General features: G+C 37.6%; 3 protein-coding genes and 1 non-coding gene across 4 annotated transcripts; all 4 read right to left on the bottom strand.

Annotated features, from left to right (window-relative positions):
- Positions 1 to 387: 387 nt before the first annotated feature.
- On the bottom strand, positions 388 to 469 carry TRNAS-GCU (transfer RNA serine (anticodon GCU)). The gene has a single exon. It is a non-coding gene; the product is annotated as a tRNA-Ser (tRNA).
- Positions 470 to 521: 52 nt separating this feature from the next.
- LOC112754959 (thioredoxin-like 3-1, chloroplastic) lies at positions 522 to 3,098 on the bottom strand. The gene is made up of 4 exons (XM_025802797.3): positions 1,360 to 3,098; positions 1,063 to 1,137; positions 891 to 957; positions 522 to 804 (listed from the first exon to the last, which is right to left on the bottom strand). The coding sequence occupies exons 1-4, from the start codon at positions 1,686 to 1,688 to the stop codon at positions 688 to 690; spliced, it is 588 nt and encodes a 195-aa protein (XP_025658582.1). The 5' UTR covers positions 1,689 to 3,098; the 3' UTR covers positions 522 to 687.
- A 144-nt stretch (positions 3,099 to 3,242) lies between these two features.
- Positions 3,243 to 5,006, bottom strand: LOC112754958 (uncharacterized). The gene is made up of 3 exons (XM_025802796.3): positions 3,826 to 5,006; positions 3,655 to 3,734; positions 3,243 to 3,560 (listed from the first exon to the last, which is right to left on the bottom strand). Exons 1-3 carry the CDS (start codon positions 4,729 to 4,731, stop codon positions 3,467 to 3,469), a joined length of 1,080 nt encoding a protein of 359 aa, XP_025658581.1. The 5' UTR covers positions 4,732 to 5,006; the 3' UTR covers positions 3,243 to 3,466.
- A 7,346-nt stretch (positions 5,007 to 12,352) lies between these two features.
- LOC140179959 (uncharacterized) lies at positions 12,353 to 13,117 on the bottom strand. Its single transcript, XM_072220329.1, has 2 exons — positions 12,725 to 13,117; positions 12,353 to 12,625 (listed from the first exon to the last, which is right to left on the bottom strand). Exons 1-2 carry the CDS (start codon positions 13,115 to 13,117, stop codon positions 12,353 to 12,355), a joined length of 666 nt encoding a protein of 221 aa, XP_072076430.1.
- Positions 13,118 to 16,761: the final 3,644 nt, after the last annotated feature.

Raw genomic sequence — 16,761 nt, 5'->3', positions numbered from 1 at the left:
CTACTTTAATCTGTCTTTATTCCTTGTTAAATTAGGCCATATAATTATCAATTTATAAGAGCGTGTATTAATTATTTAATTGGACTCTGTGATTCAATTGAAAAATTCGAATCCTCTATTTTGTAAATCAAAACAACTGGTGATTGGCTTTTTTATATGATATGACAGAGGCTCAAAATTCAAACATTGCATGTGATTAGTGATTACTACTTTGTGAAGACAGGCATTAAAAGAAAAATATTTAAAATTTATGCATCTTAAGAGTTTCCCATGTTATTTATTGTATGCCACCAAAACTTTAAGCCCATGCTTATTTTATGGGCTTAATGCAATATTAAACATGGCATGTCCAAACCCGCCCAAAAAAAAAATTAAAAAGTTTAGAAGCGTCGCCTGAGAGATTCGAACTCTCGCGGGGAAACCCCATGTACTTAGCAGGCACACGCCTTAACCACTCGGCCAAAGCGACGAGGTTGAAAAGGCGTTGCTATGGTTTGTAGTTAATTATCATAACACCATTCTTTGAGTGTAATCTGAACAAACGAGGGAACTACCCCGAATGATATAAAAAAATGTCAGAGCTCGGAGGATTCGTGGGAGTAAGAAATTACTATATGAATAAACATATGTGCTCATTGAGGTTGTGAAAAATAAGAAAAAGAGAAGAATGAAGAATAATAGAACACACTATAGAAACTTTAGGATCATTTCTCTGACTTCTTCAATGACTAGCCAGGCCTTGTGGCCTCCAATCACCTCTGCTTTCATCTCCCCATCTTTCCACAACTGAATTGTTGGCATTTTCTAAAGTGGCATAACAACATCATCAGAAAAGAAATTATGGAAGAGCATCAAAGAACATGTTATGACATTCTAGTGATCATACTCACAGAGATATTGCCACGCTTCACTAGAGTCTGAGGCACTTTATTCACATCCACGTAATAAAATTTGATCCTGAAACAGTGACAAAGTAAGAAAAACAAATGAATTATCACCATTTCAAGATGATGTTAATATTAATGTCATTGAAGGCTCAATTTTAAAAGAAGAATAATTTACTTTGTGTCATACTCCGCAGCCAATTTCTCCAACTTGGGCTTCAAATATATGCATTTACGGCACCAAGCAGCCATCCTATATTCACAAAAATAAATACAAGTTGATTTTTTTAAAGTAGCAAGAAACTTCATTCTCAATGTTCTTTCAACAATCTTAGATATTAGATATTGAAAAAGACAAAAAAGTCCTAAAAAATATCTAGCTACAGTAGATGCGGCTTGACATAAATATCTTGTTATGTGTATAGCAATAGCATAGAACTAATTAAGAATAAGAAGATGGAAAGAACATAAATACCAATCAATGATGATGGGTTGTGAATTTTGCTGAGCATGAAGCAGAATTTGATCAAGCTGCTCACTATCATCAATGGATTCCATCTCTATGACACTTGGTCTTGACAAATCTGGCCACGTCGCTTCAACTCTGAAATTCCTCCGCCTAATCCTCTGCCCAAAAGAAGCGTTCCCGCAACCACTACTACTCTTCAATGAAGATAAAAACACGTATCTGCCACTACTACTACTTACCAAGCACTGGTGCTGGTGCTGGTGCTGTTGATCTCTCTGGTAAACTACGACTTCACCATAGAGAATATGTGGATATAATAACCCTGTAGCAGACATACCCCTTTTCACTTTTCTCTTTCAATGGCGATTATGCTTGGTGATAGCTAAGAGAACAATAAGAGAATCATTTGCGGATCTTGCAAGTTTGGTGTAGTGACGATGGAAAGTGGTGTGGGATAATGGTGTTGGAGTCAAAACAAGGGGAAAGAAGAAGAAAAATGAAAATAAATAGTTTAAGGAAAGTGAGAGTGAGGCTTATCCAAAAGGTGTGCTCAACGACAACGTAAACAAGATAGAGAAAAGAAAACCATATGACAAGGGAAACCAATCACGGGACCAATCATTCCGGATAGATCCCCCCCCAATGCCACAGGCTCTCGTTTTAAATTGATTTACAATATGGGTTAAATAAGAATCAAAATGATCCGGCCCATTATGTGCTTTTGAGTTCAGATTTAGGAAACACAGGCATGAGCTTAAACCCTTAAACCAATACATATTATATAACACAGTTCCTTTTCAGTGGCCTGAACTTTGTGATCCATATTTGCAACTTGCCCCGTTTTACCTAGTGATTACTTATCATTTATTTAATGAATAGAAGAGCAAGTACACGGAATATAATTAGCACACTTATGATTAATTGATTACATTTCTTTTAATCGTATTTTCAACAGAGAACAATATAGTGTTTAAAATAGTTTGTTTTTTCGTTTACTTGGCCAATAGGATCTTTCAGTAATCAGTATTGAACCAAGCTTTAGGCAAATGCAAGTTCGTTTAATTGTGATTGCAACCCTTATGGACGGAAAACACCCTCCTCATTAAACATTTCTCACCCTTTTCTTCAACTGCATATAAATGAGCTCGAATTCAAACATGAAAATACTTGGAGATAATTGTGTTTGTTCTTGTGGGAACACTGGCTGGCTTATTAAACACTTTAACACTAATCAATCAGAATTACTAAATTTCATTACGTAAGCGCATATGCAATTATACATAGCGTATCACTGCAACAACTTCCATCAAATCGCCACATGTTCGTAGCTAAGTTCTCCTAAACATTCCTACATGAAAGTTGGGGGGCCTAAGAATCAACCCTTCTAAATTAGTACTCCATGTCTAAATCCAAATACCGTATAACAACTCAGTTAAGAACGAATCTCTAAGATGTCGAGTTCTCGACAATGATATGAAAGTAAGCATACTAATTTCTAGATAATTTATCTGTCTTTTCTCTGCGCAAGTTATGCCTAAAATATGCAATGAATCATATAGTCCTCTCTAATAGGTGCAGTGTCCAACAGCAACAAGAATACTGACAAGTCACGTTGAAAGTATCAAATATACATTCTATTGCACAAGTTGATGACATGCAAGAATGAATAACAAATGATGAGTAAACCACCAATAATATTATCTGACAAGAATCTTCTCCAAAGATGGAAAGTGGCAAAGGCTTACTCCAAATAAAGAAACTTTTGTCACATTTTTAAATCTTCTGAAAATATTTCTATCTTTGATCTTGGGTTTTATTTTTTAACGAGGAAATTTTAGTGTTTACTAGTAAATAATAATATGAAGCAACATAGAACATTGAAGAAGATGGAAAAGCAGAAAGAAAGTATTTTTAAGAAAGACACTCTTGGCAAGATTAACCAGAGCCTCAATCACAGTTCAACAATTATGCAATTGTCAATCCATTAAAATTTCACCTTTCCCCTCACTTAAAATGATTCAAAATCCGTGAAAATTCTACAACACATGACACTAGAAGAAGAAAGGAAAGGAAAGAAAGAAAGAAAAACCCTACATTGGTAAGAATTAAAATCTCAAATTCCAAACCCAAAAACTGCACGTATCCTTTGGAAGATGAGATCCCTCCACCCTCTCTCCGTGTTCTCCACCACAGTGGCATTTCCATACCTACACACACCATAACAATATCATTTAACAAATTGATAAAAAAACTCAAAACAAACCTTCCAATAACCAATTGCAATTAAAAAAAAAGGCTCACCTATCTTCTTCAGGAACATCATTATGTGTGAGCTTGACAACAGTAACCCCAGGTTCAGGCTCCTCCAACACAAGCTTCACCTGTAACAATTTCAATCACCATTTTATTTACACGCACGCATTCAAATCTCTACATTAACAAAAGAATGAAATGAAATGAACAAGGTCATACCAAAGAATGAACACCATCAGGCCAGCTTCCGAACCTCCATTTCTGAACGATCAACTTAGCTTCCTGCAACTCCACGTTGGTTCCGGTAACAGAACCATCGAAGATGCTGAACTCTCCACCAACCTCCTTGCTGATCTTCGCATTGCTCTGCGTGAAACCCTTCCACCTGTTCTCATCCAACAATATCTCATACAAATCTCTCGCCCTGCAATTGAACCTCTCCGTCATGCTAATACTCTTGAATCCCTCTTTCTTCTTCTTCTTCGCCTCCTTCTCCGCCGAACCCTCCTTCTTGGTCGCAGCTGAAGCCAAAGAAGGCGCCACAGCCGCCGACGCAGCTGCGGCAGCATGATTCTGCTGCTGCGGCGGCGTTGGCTTCTTGGTCTCGAGCTCGTCCTTAACAGGTCCACCCTTGGCCATGCTCTGCACCCAAACCCTAATCTTGTCCAAAATCAAGGGCTTCCCCTTGGAGAGCATGGCATCCTTGAGCGTCCTTCCAATCGGTCCCTCGTCCTTAACAGTAACCCTGAGCTCGGGATCCTCGCCGGCGTTCTCGTCGGAGATGTAAGGGATCTCGACGGTGCCATCAACTTTCAAGAGAGACTTACCGTCGGAGTCCTTGGCTTCGCCCTGCCAGGCGAGGGTGAGTGAGATCTCGTATCCAGGAATGATCTTGCCTTTGCGGATGTTGACGTAGGCCTCGCCGTCGACGGAGGAGACCTTAGTGGTGGCGATGAAAAGATTAGATTCGCCGGTGAGAATAGGGAGGTCGTTGAGGAGGTTGTTGAAGAAGTTTCTGGACCAATCGAGGCAGTTGGTCTCGGACCAGTGCCAGTTGTGGACGTTGGTGCCGTCGGGTCTTTCTTCGACGATCCAGCGCTTGTCTCCTTCGCCGTAACGAGCCATTCAAGTGAGTGAGTGAGTGAGGGTTTTGGGTTCTTGATAGGGTGCGGACTGCGGACTGCGGGGTAACTGGTAAGAAGGGGGCGTTAATTAAAAACTTAAAAAGGGAAAGTGTGGAAAGGTCTAGAAAGAAAGTGCCACGAAGAAATCAGGGAGCTTCAAGCTTGAAAATGTTGACTGTCGAAGCCTCTAGAAACTAGAAACCACTCATTAACTACTTGGATTGGGCATCTCACGCGATGGAGTTAAGCTTCACAGTGGTGTTAGAAACTGTACTCAAACCTTAAAGTAGTTTATGTAGTTAATAAATAATAATTATTTAAATTTATTTTCGAAATTGCCCTATAAGATTTATAATAATCTGTAATGTTGTGAAATAAAAGATATATATAATAGAGATGTACAAATAGAAGACTCTAGTATTAAAATAATTAGTCCAATAATAATTTATATATATATAATAATATTATATGTTGTAATGTGTATATATATACAAAGATAGAAAGAAGTATTAAAAATAAAGAGAGAGAGAATCGCATCTGTTTATTGTTGCAATCTCAATATAATAAAGATGGTTAATATTGCTATTAATATTATATGTAAAGAGTAATAGAAAATAGAATTTAAAATACTTATAAAATAAAAGAAGAGAAAGAATTGTAGTAGAAATATAAGAAGAAGAGTATTTGATTGCAGCATAAAATAAGATTGATTTGTATGAAAAGGAAGGGAGAATAGTATTTTGTTATTGCTTGTAGTGTATTTCCATTCAGAGGCTTAAGCCTCTATTTATACACGTACATGAGAAAGCTTTTCAAGTTCATATTAAATGTGGTCTTCTAAGTCATCCTTGAGAAACTACACCTCATGGAAAATGGGCATCCACGTAAGGTGTGATAGAATCCTTATCACAACACTCCCCCTTAGATGACCATTTAGGATTATTGCCTCGTTAAAACCTTACTAAAGAAAAACCCAGTGGGAAAAAAAACCTTAGTGAAGGAAAAAGAGTACAATATCCTTTAATGATGGGGCTGCCTCATTAAAAACCTTGTCAAGAAAAACCCAATGGGAAAAAAAACTTGACCAAGGAAAAAAGAGTACAGTCTCCCTCTCTTGCCGACATCATTTAATGTCTCGAAATCGGCGCATCCCAATCTTATGTACCAATCTTTCCAAGGAGGATTTTGGGAGTGACTTTGTAAATAAATCTGCCAGATTGTCACTTGAACGGATCTGTTGGACATCAATTGTCCCTTGATTTTGAAGATCATGAGTGAAGAAGAATTTGGGAGAAATATGCTTTGTTCTATCACCTTTGATGTATCCACCCTTAAGTTGAGCAATGCATGCTGTATTATCTTCAAACAGGACAGTTGGAGCTATCTTATGATCAATTAGTCCACATGATGACAGAATATATTGAATCAGACTCCTCAGCCAAAAACACTCGCGACTAGCTTCATGAATCGCCAGTATTTCAGTATGATTAGAGGAGGTTGCTGCTATCGTCTGTTTCGTGGACTTCCATGATATAGCTGTACCACCATATGTGAATAGGTATCCTGTTTGAGACCTCCCTTTATGTGGATCAAACAGGTATCCGGCATCTGCATAGCCAACTAGTTGTGACTTGGATCCATAGGGATAAAACAATCCCATATCAAACGTTCCATGAAGATATCGAAAAATTTGTTTGATTCCACTCCAATGTCTTCTGGTTGGAGAGGAACTATACCTTGCTAGTAAATTCACCGCGAATGATATGTCAGCTCGCGTATTATTAGCAAGATACATTAGCGCTCCAATGGCACTAAGATATGGTACTTCAGGACCAAGGATATCTTCATTTTCTTCTTTAGGACGGAATTGATCCTTTTTCACATCTAAAGATCTTACAATCATTGGGGTACTTAATGGATGTGACTTATCCATGTAAAATCTTTTCAAGATCTTTTCTGTGTATGTTGTTTGATGAATAAAGATCCCACTTTTTATATGCTCGATCTGTAGGCCGAGACAAAACTTAGTCTTTCCAAGATCTTTCATCTCAAACTCTTCTTTTAGAGTTTTTATAATTGTTGGAATCTCTTCAGGAGTCCCAATGATATTTAAATCATCAACGTACACAGCAATTATAATGAATCCGGATGCAGATTTCTTTATGAAAACACACGGGCAGATATCATCATTCTTGAATCCGTTTTTTGCCAGATACTCAGTAAGACGATTATACCACATTCGTCCAGATTGCTTTAGACCATATAAAGATCTTTGCAATTTAACTGAGTATAACCCTTGCGAATATTCATTGGATGGTTTAGATATCTTTAGTCCTTCAGGGACTTTCATATAGATATCCCGATCTAATGAGCCGTACAAATAGGCTGTTACCACATCCATTAAATGCATATGCAGTTTATGATATGCAGATAAACTGACCAAATAACGCAATGTTATCGCATCCACTACAGGGGAATACGTTTCTTCATAATCTATACCGGGCCTTTGTGAAAAACCTTGTGCCACAAGTCGGGCTTTGTAGCGCACAACTTCATTTTTCTCATTTCGTTTTCTCACAAATACCCATTTGTATCCAACAGGTTTTACATCTGCAGGTGTACGGACTACAGGTCCAAAGACTTCACGTTTTGCAAGTGAGTCTAATTCAGCCTTCATGGCTGCTTCCCATTTTGGCCAATCATTTCTTTGTCGACATTCTTCGACTGATCTTGGCTCAAGATCCTTACTTTCATGCATGATATCTAATGCCACATTATATGCAAATATTTCATTGACAATTGTCTTATTTCGGTCCCATTTCTCTCCTGTAAAGACATAATTTATCGAGATCTCGTCATTTTCACAATTTTCAGGTACCTGAACGTCTTCTGGCGTTATATCAGAATTTTGGACAACTGCGGGTGTCTCTACTATGTCTTTTTCAACAGGAATAGTATTTACCTCTTTTCTCTTTCGAGAATTTCTATCTTTAGAACCGACAGGCCTGCCACGCTTCTGGCGTGTATTTGCTTCAGTGGCTATTTTTCCTGCTGGGACATCAATTCGAATTGGGACATTTTCCGCCCTGCCACGCTTCTGGCGTGAATTCGCTTCAGTAGCTACTTGTCCTACTAGGACATTAATTCGAATTGGGGCATTTTCCGCTGGTATATAAGATTTGGTTATCCTCTTTGTATCGGAAAATGCATCAGGCAATTCATTTGCTATTCTTTGCAAATGTACAATCTTTTGAACTTCTAGTTCACATTGCGCTGATCGAGGATCTAAATGCATCAACGATGATGCATTCCAATTAAGTTCCTTTTCAGGAAACTTATTCTCTCCCCCTAATGTTGGAAATTTTGATTCATCAAAATGACAATCGGCAAACCGGGCTTTAAACACATCACCAGTTTGTATCTCAAGATACCTCACTATAGAGGGAGAATCATATCCAACATATATCCCCAATTTTCTTTGGGGTCCCATTTTGGTGCGATTAGGTGGTGCAATGGGAACATATATCGTACACCCAAATATTCTTAAATGGGAAACATTTGGCTGCTGGCCAAAAGCTAATTGTATAGGAGAGAATTGATGATAACTCGTTGGCCTCAAACGAATAAGTGCTACGGCATGTAAAATAGCATGCCCCCAAACCGAGGTTGGGAGATTTGTTCTCATAAGTAAGGGTCTAGCAATTAATTGGAGGCGCTTAATAAGTGATTCTGCTAACCCATTTTATGTGTGAACATAAGCTACTGGATGTTCAACACTTATTCCATTAGCCATACAATAAGCATCAAAAGCTTGGGAAGTAAATTCACCAGCATTATCAAGACGAATTGCTTTAATTGGATTTTCTGGAAATTGTGCTTTTAATCGAATAATTTGAGCCAGTAATCTCGCAAACGCCAGGTTGCGAGAAGATAATAAGCACACATGTGACCATCTCGAAGATGCGTCTATCAGGACCATAAAATATCTAAAAGATCCACATGGTGGATGAATAGGTCAACATATATCACCTTGAATCCTTTCTAGGAATTCAGGGGACTCAAATCCGATCTTTACTGGTGATGGCCTTAAAATTAATTTCCCTTGAGAACATGCAGCACAACAAAATTCACTAGATTTAAGAATCTTCTGGTTCTTTAGTGAATGTCCATGAGAGTTTTCAATAATTCTTCTCATCATGGTTGTTCCCGGATGACCCAATCGGTCGTGCCAAGTTATGAACTCATTTGAGTTAGTAAACTTCTGGTTTACAGTGGCATGTGATTCAATTGCACTAATCTTGGTATAATACAACCCAGATGAAAGTGAGGGTAATTTTTCTAATATAACTTTCTTATTTGAATCATGAGTTGTTATACATAAATACTCATGATTTCCCTCATTCATCGTCTCAACATGATATCCATTTCGGCGAATATCTTTGAAACTCAACAAGTTTCTCAGAGACTTGGTAGATAATAGTGCATTATTTATTATAAATTTTGTTCCTCCAGGAAACAAAATTATAGCTCTTCCGGAGCCTTCTATCACATTGCCTGAGCCAATAATAGTGTTAACATATTCCTCTTTTGGCACAAGATGGGTAAAATATATATCACTTTTGAGAATAGTGTGCGAACTTGCACTATCCGCAAGGCATACATCTTCATTACATATCCTTGCCATTCTCTTCAAAAACAAATAATAATAAAATGAGTAGTATGCACAGTTAAATTGAATACTTGATCAGAATTATTTTCTAAGAAACACTGTACATAAAATAATGTCATATACCAAAATTTTATTTTAAAATTTGACACAATTAATAATTTCAAAATTCATAAATATTAATATTTCATTATTTATGTACATCACATTTGAAACTTAAATACATAGAAAATAAAACTTTAACAATAAATTTTTTACATTATTTATTTACATAGATACTTCACAATTTCACATATTAAACTATTCCATCATTGATCAAATGGCCAATATTTCCTTCAGGGTCCTCAAAGAAATCAGATACATCATAATGAGTGGTGGAGTTCTCAGCATCATTTGAAACAAAATTTGTTTCCTTTCCTTTGTCGTTCTTTTTCAAAGATGCCTGGTAAAGATCGACTAGGTGCCTTGGGGTACGACAGGTACGTGACCAATGGCCCTTTCCACCACAGCGGAAACACTTCTCCTCGATTGATTTATTCTGCCCGATATTCTTTTCTTTGTCCCACTTCTGGTGAGATCCTCTCTTTTGAACATAATTCTTTTTCCTTCCATAATTTTTCTTGTTATTAAAAGCTTGCCATTTACCTCTTCTGGGGTAATGATTTGCCGCATTTACTTCAGGAAATGGGGCGGCGCCAGCTGGGCGCGCTTCATGATTTTTCAATAACAACTCATTGTTGCGTTCGGCAACAAGAAGGCAAGAAATTAACTCAGAATATTTCTTAAACCCTTTCTCTCGATACTGCTGCTGCAGGAGCACATTCGAGGCATGGAAGGTTGAGAAAGTTTTCTCCAACATATCATGATCAGTTATTTTTTCCCCACACAATTTCATTCGTGAGGTGATCCGAAACATTGCAGAATTATATTCATTTATAGATTTAAAATCTTGTAAACGCAAATGCGTTCATTCATACCGGGCTTGAGGAAGTATCACCGTTTTCTGATGATTGTACCTTTCTTCAAGGTCTTTCCAAAGATCTGCAGGATCTTTTAATGTAAGATATTCATTTTTCAATCCTTCGTCAAGATGACGACGGAGAAAAATCATGGCTTTGGCTTTATCCTTCTGGGATGCATTATTTGCAGCCTTAATGGTATCTCCAAGATCCATTGAATCAAGATGGATTTCAGCATCTAGTATCCATGATAAATAATTGTTTCCAGATATGTCAAGAGCATTGAATTCAAGATGAGAGAGTTTTGACATAATAAAAATTTGTTACCTGAGTCTTCCTAAAAATTTGATCAGAGTCTCGTGCTGATAACGTGTTGTGAAATAAAAGATATATATAATAGAGATGTACAAATAGAAGACTCTAGTATTAAAATAATTAGCCCAATAATAATTTATATATATATAATAATATTATATGTTGTAATGTGTATATATATACAAAGATAGAAAGAAGTATTAAAAATAAAGAGAGAGAGAATCGCATCTGTTTATTGTTGCAATCTCAATATAATAAAGATGGTTAATATTGCTATTAATATTATATGTAAAGAGTAATAGAAAATAGAATTTAAAATACTTATAAAATAAAAGAAGAGAAAGAATTGTAGTAGAAATATAAGAAGAAGAGTATTTGATTGCAGCATAAAATAAGATTGATTTGTATGAAAAGGAAGGGAGAATAGTATTTTGTTATTGCTTGTAGTGTATTTCCATTCAGAGGCTTAAGCCTCTATTTATACACGTACATGAGAAAGCTTTTCAAGTTCATATTAAATGTGGTCTTCTAAGTCATCCTTGAGAAACTACACCTCATGGAAAATGGGCATCCACGTAAGGTGTGATAGAATCCTTATCACAACATGTAAGACATTTTTTCTTTATTTCTTGCTATCGAAAAGTTAAATTAGACTAATTTCTGTTACGTGGACACAATAACGATTTGTTGATATGGCAAAGAAAATTTTATTTTTATAATTTGATCCTTTTTTTCTTTTTAAAAAATTTAATTTTCAAATTAGCTTTACTGAATTCTCCTTTTTCTTCTCTTCATTTGTGATGAAGACAAATTATTTTTGTTTTTAATGAATTTTAAATTTTTAATAAATGCTTATATTTTTAACTGATGTTAAATAAAAATAACTTATGATGCAGGAGTGCTCATGATTTAGTTCTAATTCGTTTTTTTTTTTGTCAGGGTTCAAACTAACAGAAAATTCAGACCATAGAAAATCGAAGCTCCAACCCTATACACGACTCGGTATTGGACTCGGCACTGGATGCATCCTTCTTTCCCAAACTGCAGCTGCTGCTTCTATACCAGTGCCTTATCCCGTTTTGAAGCCTATCTTTTCGCCGTTCGTTCCCTGTATCGGAGCTTTCGCTTGGGTCTTTAACATCGTCACTACTACTCTGTCCAACGCTCCCCTTCAATCTCGCCTTACTTTAAATGCCAAACCGAAGTCGGGAAGCGCGCCTTCACTTGGACTTTGGCAGATGTCCTCTTCTCAGGGTAAGTTGCCGCCGATCCAGTCAGAGTTGGTTTTGTGGTTGTGTTGTCCTGATAGCTGGTGCGTTCTAGCTCCTATGCGGCCGTCACTCTGATTAACGACACTAGGGGAGGTGTAGCTGGATCTCCATCCTCTTCGTCCGTTTAAAGCACCTCCAGCCAGCAGAGGAATCGTGTCCTCAATTATGACGCCTTCATCGCACCAAGACAGCAAGCCAAAAAATTCTGCGGCTGATTTCTTTTCTTTTCTTTTCTGGAGAATCCCACAGCTCTAATCCATCTTCTCCCGCAAGTCTGATTTTTGCTACTTACAAGGATGCCATGATGCAAGATTGGTTCAGAGTCTTTAGATATCTAGCGCCGACACTTCAGGTGTCATCTTACTGTCCTCTCACTATCCGCAGAGCTTGAAAATTCTGTTGAAAATGTTGCTACTCAATCATGGCCTGTTTGAAAGTACTCCGTGTTTCTCTTCTTGCAATCCCTCTGATTTCCACTTGTTGGTCCCAAGTCCAATTTCGATTCAGTTTGCCATTTATCGCAAGGCTTGCCACTTGGTGTGCTAGTTGATTGCCCTTCTTATGTGTCCACGTAAAACCACTATTTGGTATACCCTCCATCAGGACATAGATATCCCTCAGAATCAGATCTATCTCACCAATTGTTTCTTTCGCTTTCACTGCTTGGATGAGAGGTAAACTATTCTATTCAAATAGGATATTTTCCAATTGTAAATTATTTGCTAGAATAAGAGTACTCCTTAATGCCATTGATTCCACTAATAGACTTGATGTTGCTCTGACTATTTCAGTTGATCCTGCTACCACCTTTCCTTCATTGTCTCTAATTACAACAGCTATTGCACCCTTTCTGGATTCCTTCCTGAAAGCTCCATCAACATTTGCTTTGAGCCTGTCTCCTATTGGCGGCCTCCAGGTAACCCTTCTTCTATACAGATTTCTATTTTCAATACTATTTCTTTTGTCTGTGATTGGCTGCTTCTGTTCATCTATTTTATTTGCCTCTTCAAATTCCATTTCTGAAATTCTCGCCCTTGTGATCGTTGCCATTGGTTCTATGTTGCTATTCCGAAAAATTGCATAGTTTCTAGATTTCCAAATTTCCCAGCTTAGGTATCCCAATTTGCTTATCATAGTTTCTTTCGCTTCTTTTCCTTCCTTGTTAATTTGCCTCATGTTCTCTAGTAGCCATTCTCAATATGAAATAACATTTTCTGGTATTGGGATGCATTGATTTTGAGCTCCAAAGCACATAGCTCTCGTCCAGGGACATAGTAAGGGTGCATGCTCCGTTGTTTCTACTTCAGTTCCACAAATTTGACATATAGAGCTTCTTATGATTCTCTTCTTATAAAGGTTATAGTTTATTGGAATTATATCATGTGCAACCCTCCAAGCAAACATTTTGATCTTTTTTGGGACTCGCATTTCCCAGATTCCCCTCCAAAGTTCCTTTAAATCTGTACTTGATGATGCTAAACCTGTTTCATGTTCTCTTTTCTCCATCTTAGCCGCATAATAGCCTGTCTTCACTGTGTATGTTCCGTCATATCTGTAGGGCCATATTATCCGATCTTCTTTATTAATAAAGCTTATAGGTGTATTCATAATCATATCTCCTATGTTCTGTGGAAAAACTTGTCTGCTCTTGTTTTCATTCCATCATCCACCTTCCTCCATTAAATCATTCTCTCTTTCCACCGTTGTGTTTATGGCTGCTTGAATTCTATTCATTCCCATAATCCAGTTATCCTTCCTTACTTTAATTGATTTGCCTTGTCTGATACTCCGTCTTCCTTTCCTTCTTAGAAAGTCTCTTCCTTGTATTATGCTTTTCCAAGCCCAAGATGCTCCTTTCCCCTCCTTCGCTTCCCAAAAATCTGTTTCTGGAAAGTATATACCCTTCAGTATTTTAACCCAAGTGGCATCAGGATTCCTCGTTGCTCTCCAAGCTTGCTTCGCTAGGTACGCCAAGTTCTGACTTTGCATGTCCCTGAAACCCAAGCCTCCCTCCTCTTTGCTCATGCTGATTTTTGTCCAACTCTACCAATGTACCCCTTTTTATTTTCCGGAGCTTGCCCACCAGAATTTTGCTATTCTTGTGCAAATTCTCTGACAGAAATTCTTCAACAACATCACAACGTTCAAAACATATGCTGGAATTGCTTATATCACAGACTTAATCAAGATTTCTTTACCCGCCTAATTTAATAATTTTTCTTTGCAGCCTTCTAACTTGTTCATCACCTTCTCCTCTATCTATGTTAGTGCCTTGTTTTTGGATCTTCTCTACTGTGCCGATAGCCCAAGATATTTTTCTGGTTCCTCCCAAGTAGGCATTCCTAATATCTCTTCAATATTTACCCTTGTTTGTATAGAAACTTGGCTTCCGAAAATAATCCCTGATTTCTCCAAGTTTATCATCTGTCCCGATGCCTTCGTGTACTAATTCAAAATTTGTATGATTTGATAAAGTTAATCTTCCCTTGCCTCAGCCAAAACTATACAATCATCTGCGAACAAAAGGTGTGTAATGGCAGGTGCGGTAGGTGCTGCCTTGAAACCTGTAATCTCTCCTTTGCTGTATGCCTCTTTCATGAGAATGGTAAAAACTTCAGCTGCTAATATGAAAAGATAGGGAGATAGTGGGTCGCCCTGCCTGAGGCCTCTCTGTGGATTAATGACCTTACTGAGATTTCCATTTACTTTAATCCTGTAGGAGGCACTTTTGACACATTCCATAGCAATCTTGACCCATCTCTGATCAAAGCCCAAAGCTTGCAACACCTTTTCCAAAAAATCCCACTCTAGTCTATCATGTGCCTTATTCATATCTAACTTGACTGTAGACTTTGTGATCCTCCTTTCCCCTTTTTCCCAAGGCTGTGGAACACTTCTTGCACGATCAAAATATTATCTTGAATGTATCTTCCACTAACAAACGCACTTTGTATTGGAGAGATTATCTTGTCTAGTATCTTTCTCAGCCTAATTACAATTACCTTCGTTATGATCTTGTAGACAAAGTTGCAGTAACTTATTGGTCTCAGCTGATCGAAATTCTCAGGCTATTTGATTTTTGGTATAAACACAACTGTAGTTTTTCCCATTTCCTCTGGCATTGTTCTAGATGCAAAAACCTCTTTCACCACCGCGATAACTTCCTTATGAATTACATCCCAATGTTTTTGAAAAAAGAGTCCATTTAAACAATCTGGGCTTGGAGCCTTTAGGCTCTCCATCGAAAATGTCGCTTCTTTAATTTCTGCATTAGTGATGCCCCGTAGTAGCTCCTCATTCATTTGTTGAGTTACTCTCCTCGGAATCTTCTTTATGATATCCTCGAAGTTCCTTCCACCTGTTGTTGTGAAGAGATTTGTGAAATGTTCTTCAATTAAAGACATTATCTCCTTGTTTTCACAGATTCACTATCCCTCTTGATTTTTTAATCTTTCAATTCTATTACGATCCCTTCTTTGTATTGTTGAAGCGTGAAAAAATGAAGTATTTTTATCACCCCACCTCAGCCATTTGATTATGGATCGTTGGCCCCAGTACTTCTCCTCCCTCTTCCATAAGTCTTCAATTTTTTTCTTCAGAGTTATAATACGTTGCTGAACTTCCTCAGTTAGGTCCCTTTTCTGCAGCTGCTTTAGCTCTTCCTTCACCCCGTTAATCTCCCTATTTGCTCTTCTAAAAGTTTTTTTGCTCCATTTGCTCAATTCAATTTTGTAATTCTTTATTTTTCCTGAAAGATCTTCCCATTTTCCTCCTTGATTTTTATTATTATTCCATCCTTTTTTGATAATTTCCTTGCATTCTTCATGGTCTTCCCAATAAGCCTCATATCTGAACTGCTTGGAGCTTCTTCCCTTTGGCTTTAGCTGTAGAAGTATCGGACAGTGGTCTGAGCTAATTGCCGGTAGAGCAGTTAACGTAGCATTCTGATATATCATACGTCAAGCCCAGTTTGCCAAGACTCTATCTAACCTCTCTCTGGTGACAAATCCATTTCTCGGGTTGCTGAATCAAGTGAATCTACCACCCTTTAAGTCTACATCCATCAGCTCGTTATAATTAATAAACTTTCTAAATTCTTCTATTTGACTTCGAGGCTTTGGGTGCAATCCTATTTTCTCTTCTTGTTCTAAAATATCATTAAAATCTCCTGTAAATATTTGTGGATCATCCGTTGACCTATTCTGTACTAACAACTCCTTCCATTAAGCCTTTCTATGTTGAAATTTTGGGTTCCCATACAAAAAACAACAGCTCTAGTCATAGTTATTATCTTCTTTTATTTTAGCTTTTATATAATAATTAGACCATGCATAAACATCAACATCAATATTTTTATTCCACAAAAGGCATAGACCACCTGACAAGCCCCGGAGTTCAACGCAAAAGTATTTCTCAAAATGTAACTTCCTTTTAAGTTTCATAATTCTACCTTCCTTGGCCCTTGTTTCTATCAAGAACAAAATATCTGGTTTAAATTTTTTACAGAGGTCCTGAGTCTCTGAGGTTGTCGCAGGGGCTGCAACCCCGCGACAATTCCAACTTATAACACTCATGGCTCTAGGTGGGGCATGTGTCGGCCCGCTTCCTCAGCCATATCAAGAGAAAAGTTGCTGTGATCACCTCTGATAGTCAGTTTTCTGGTGCTTCTCTCTTCGATCTCGTACTCAACTTTGCCCCTTTTGCTTCTCGTTATCATGGTCTGCTGTTCCATCTTTGTCTCATCTGAATCCAGAATTGTGAGCCTCTCTATCGAATCCCTTTTCCTTTTAATGTTTAATTTGTATTGCATCTTGTTTGCC

This window comes from Arachis hypogaea, chromosome 16 (genome assembly GCF_003086295.3).
Source record: "Arachis hypogaea cultivar Tifrunner chromosome 16, arahy.Tifrunner.gnm2.J5K5, whole genome shotgun sequence".
NCBI lineage: Eukaryota > Viridiplantae > Streptophyta > Magnoliopsida > Fabales > Fabaceae > Arachis > Arachis hypogaea.
This window is presented reverse-complemented; position numbering and strand designations above follow the sequence as displayed.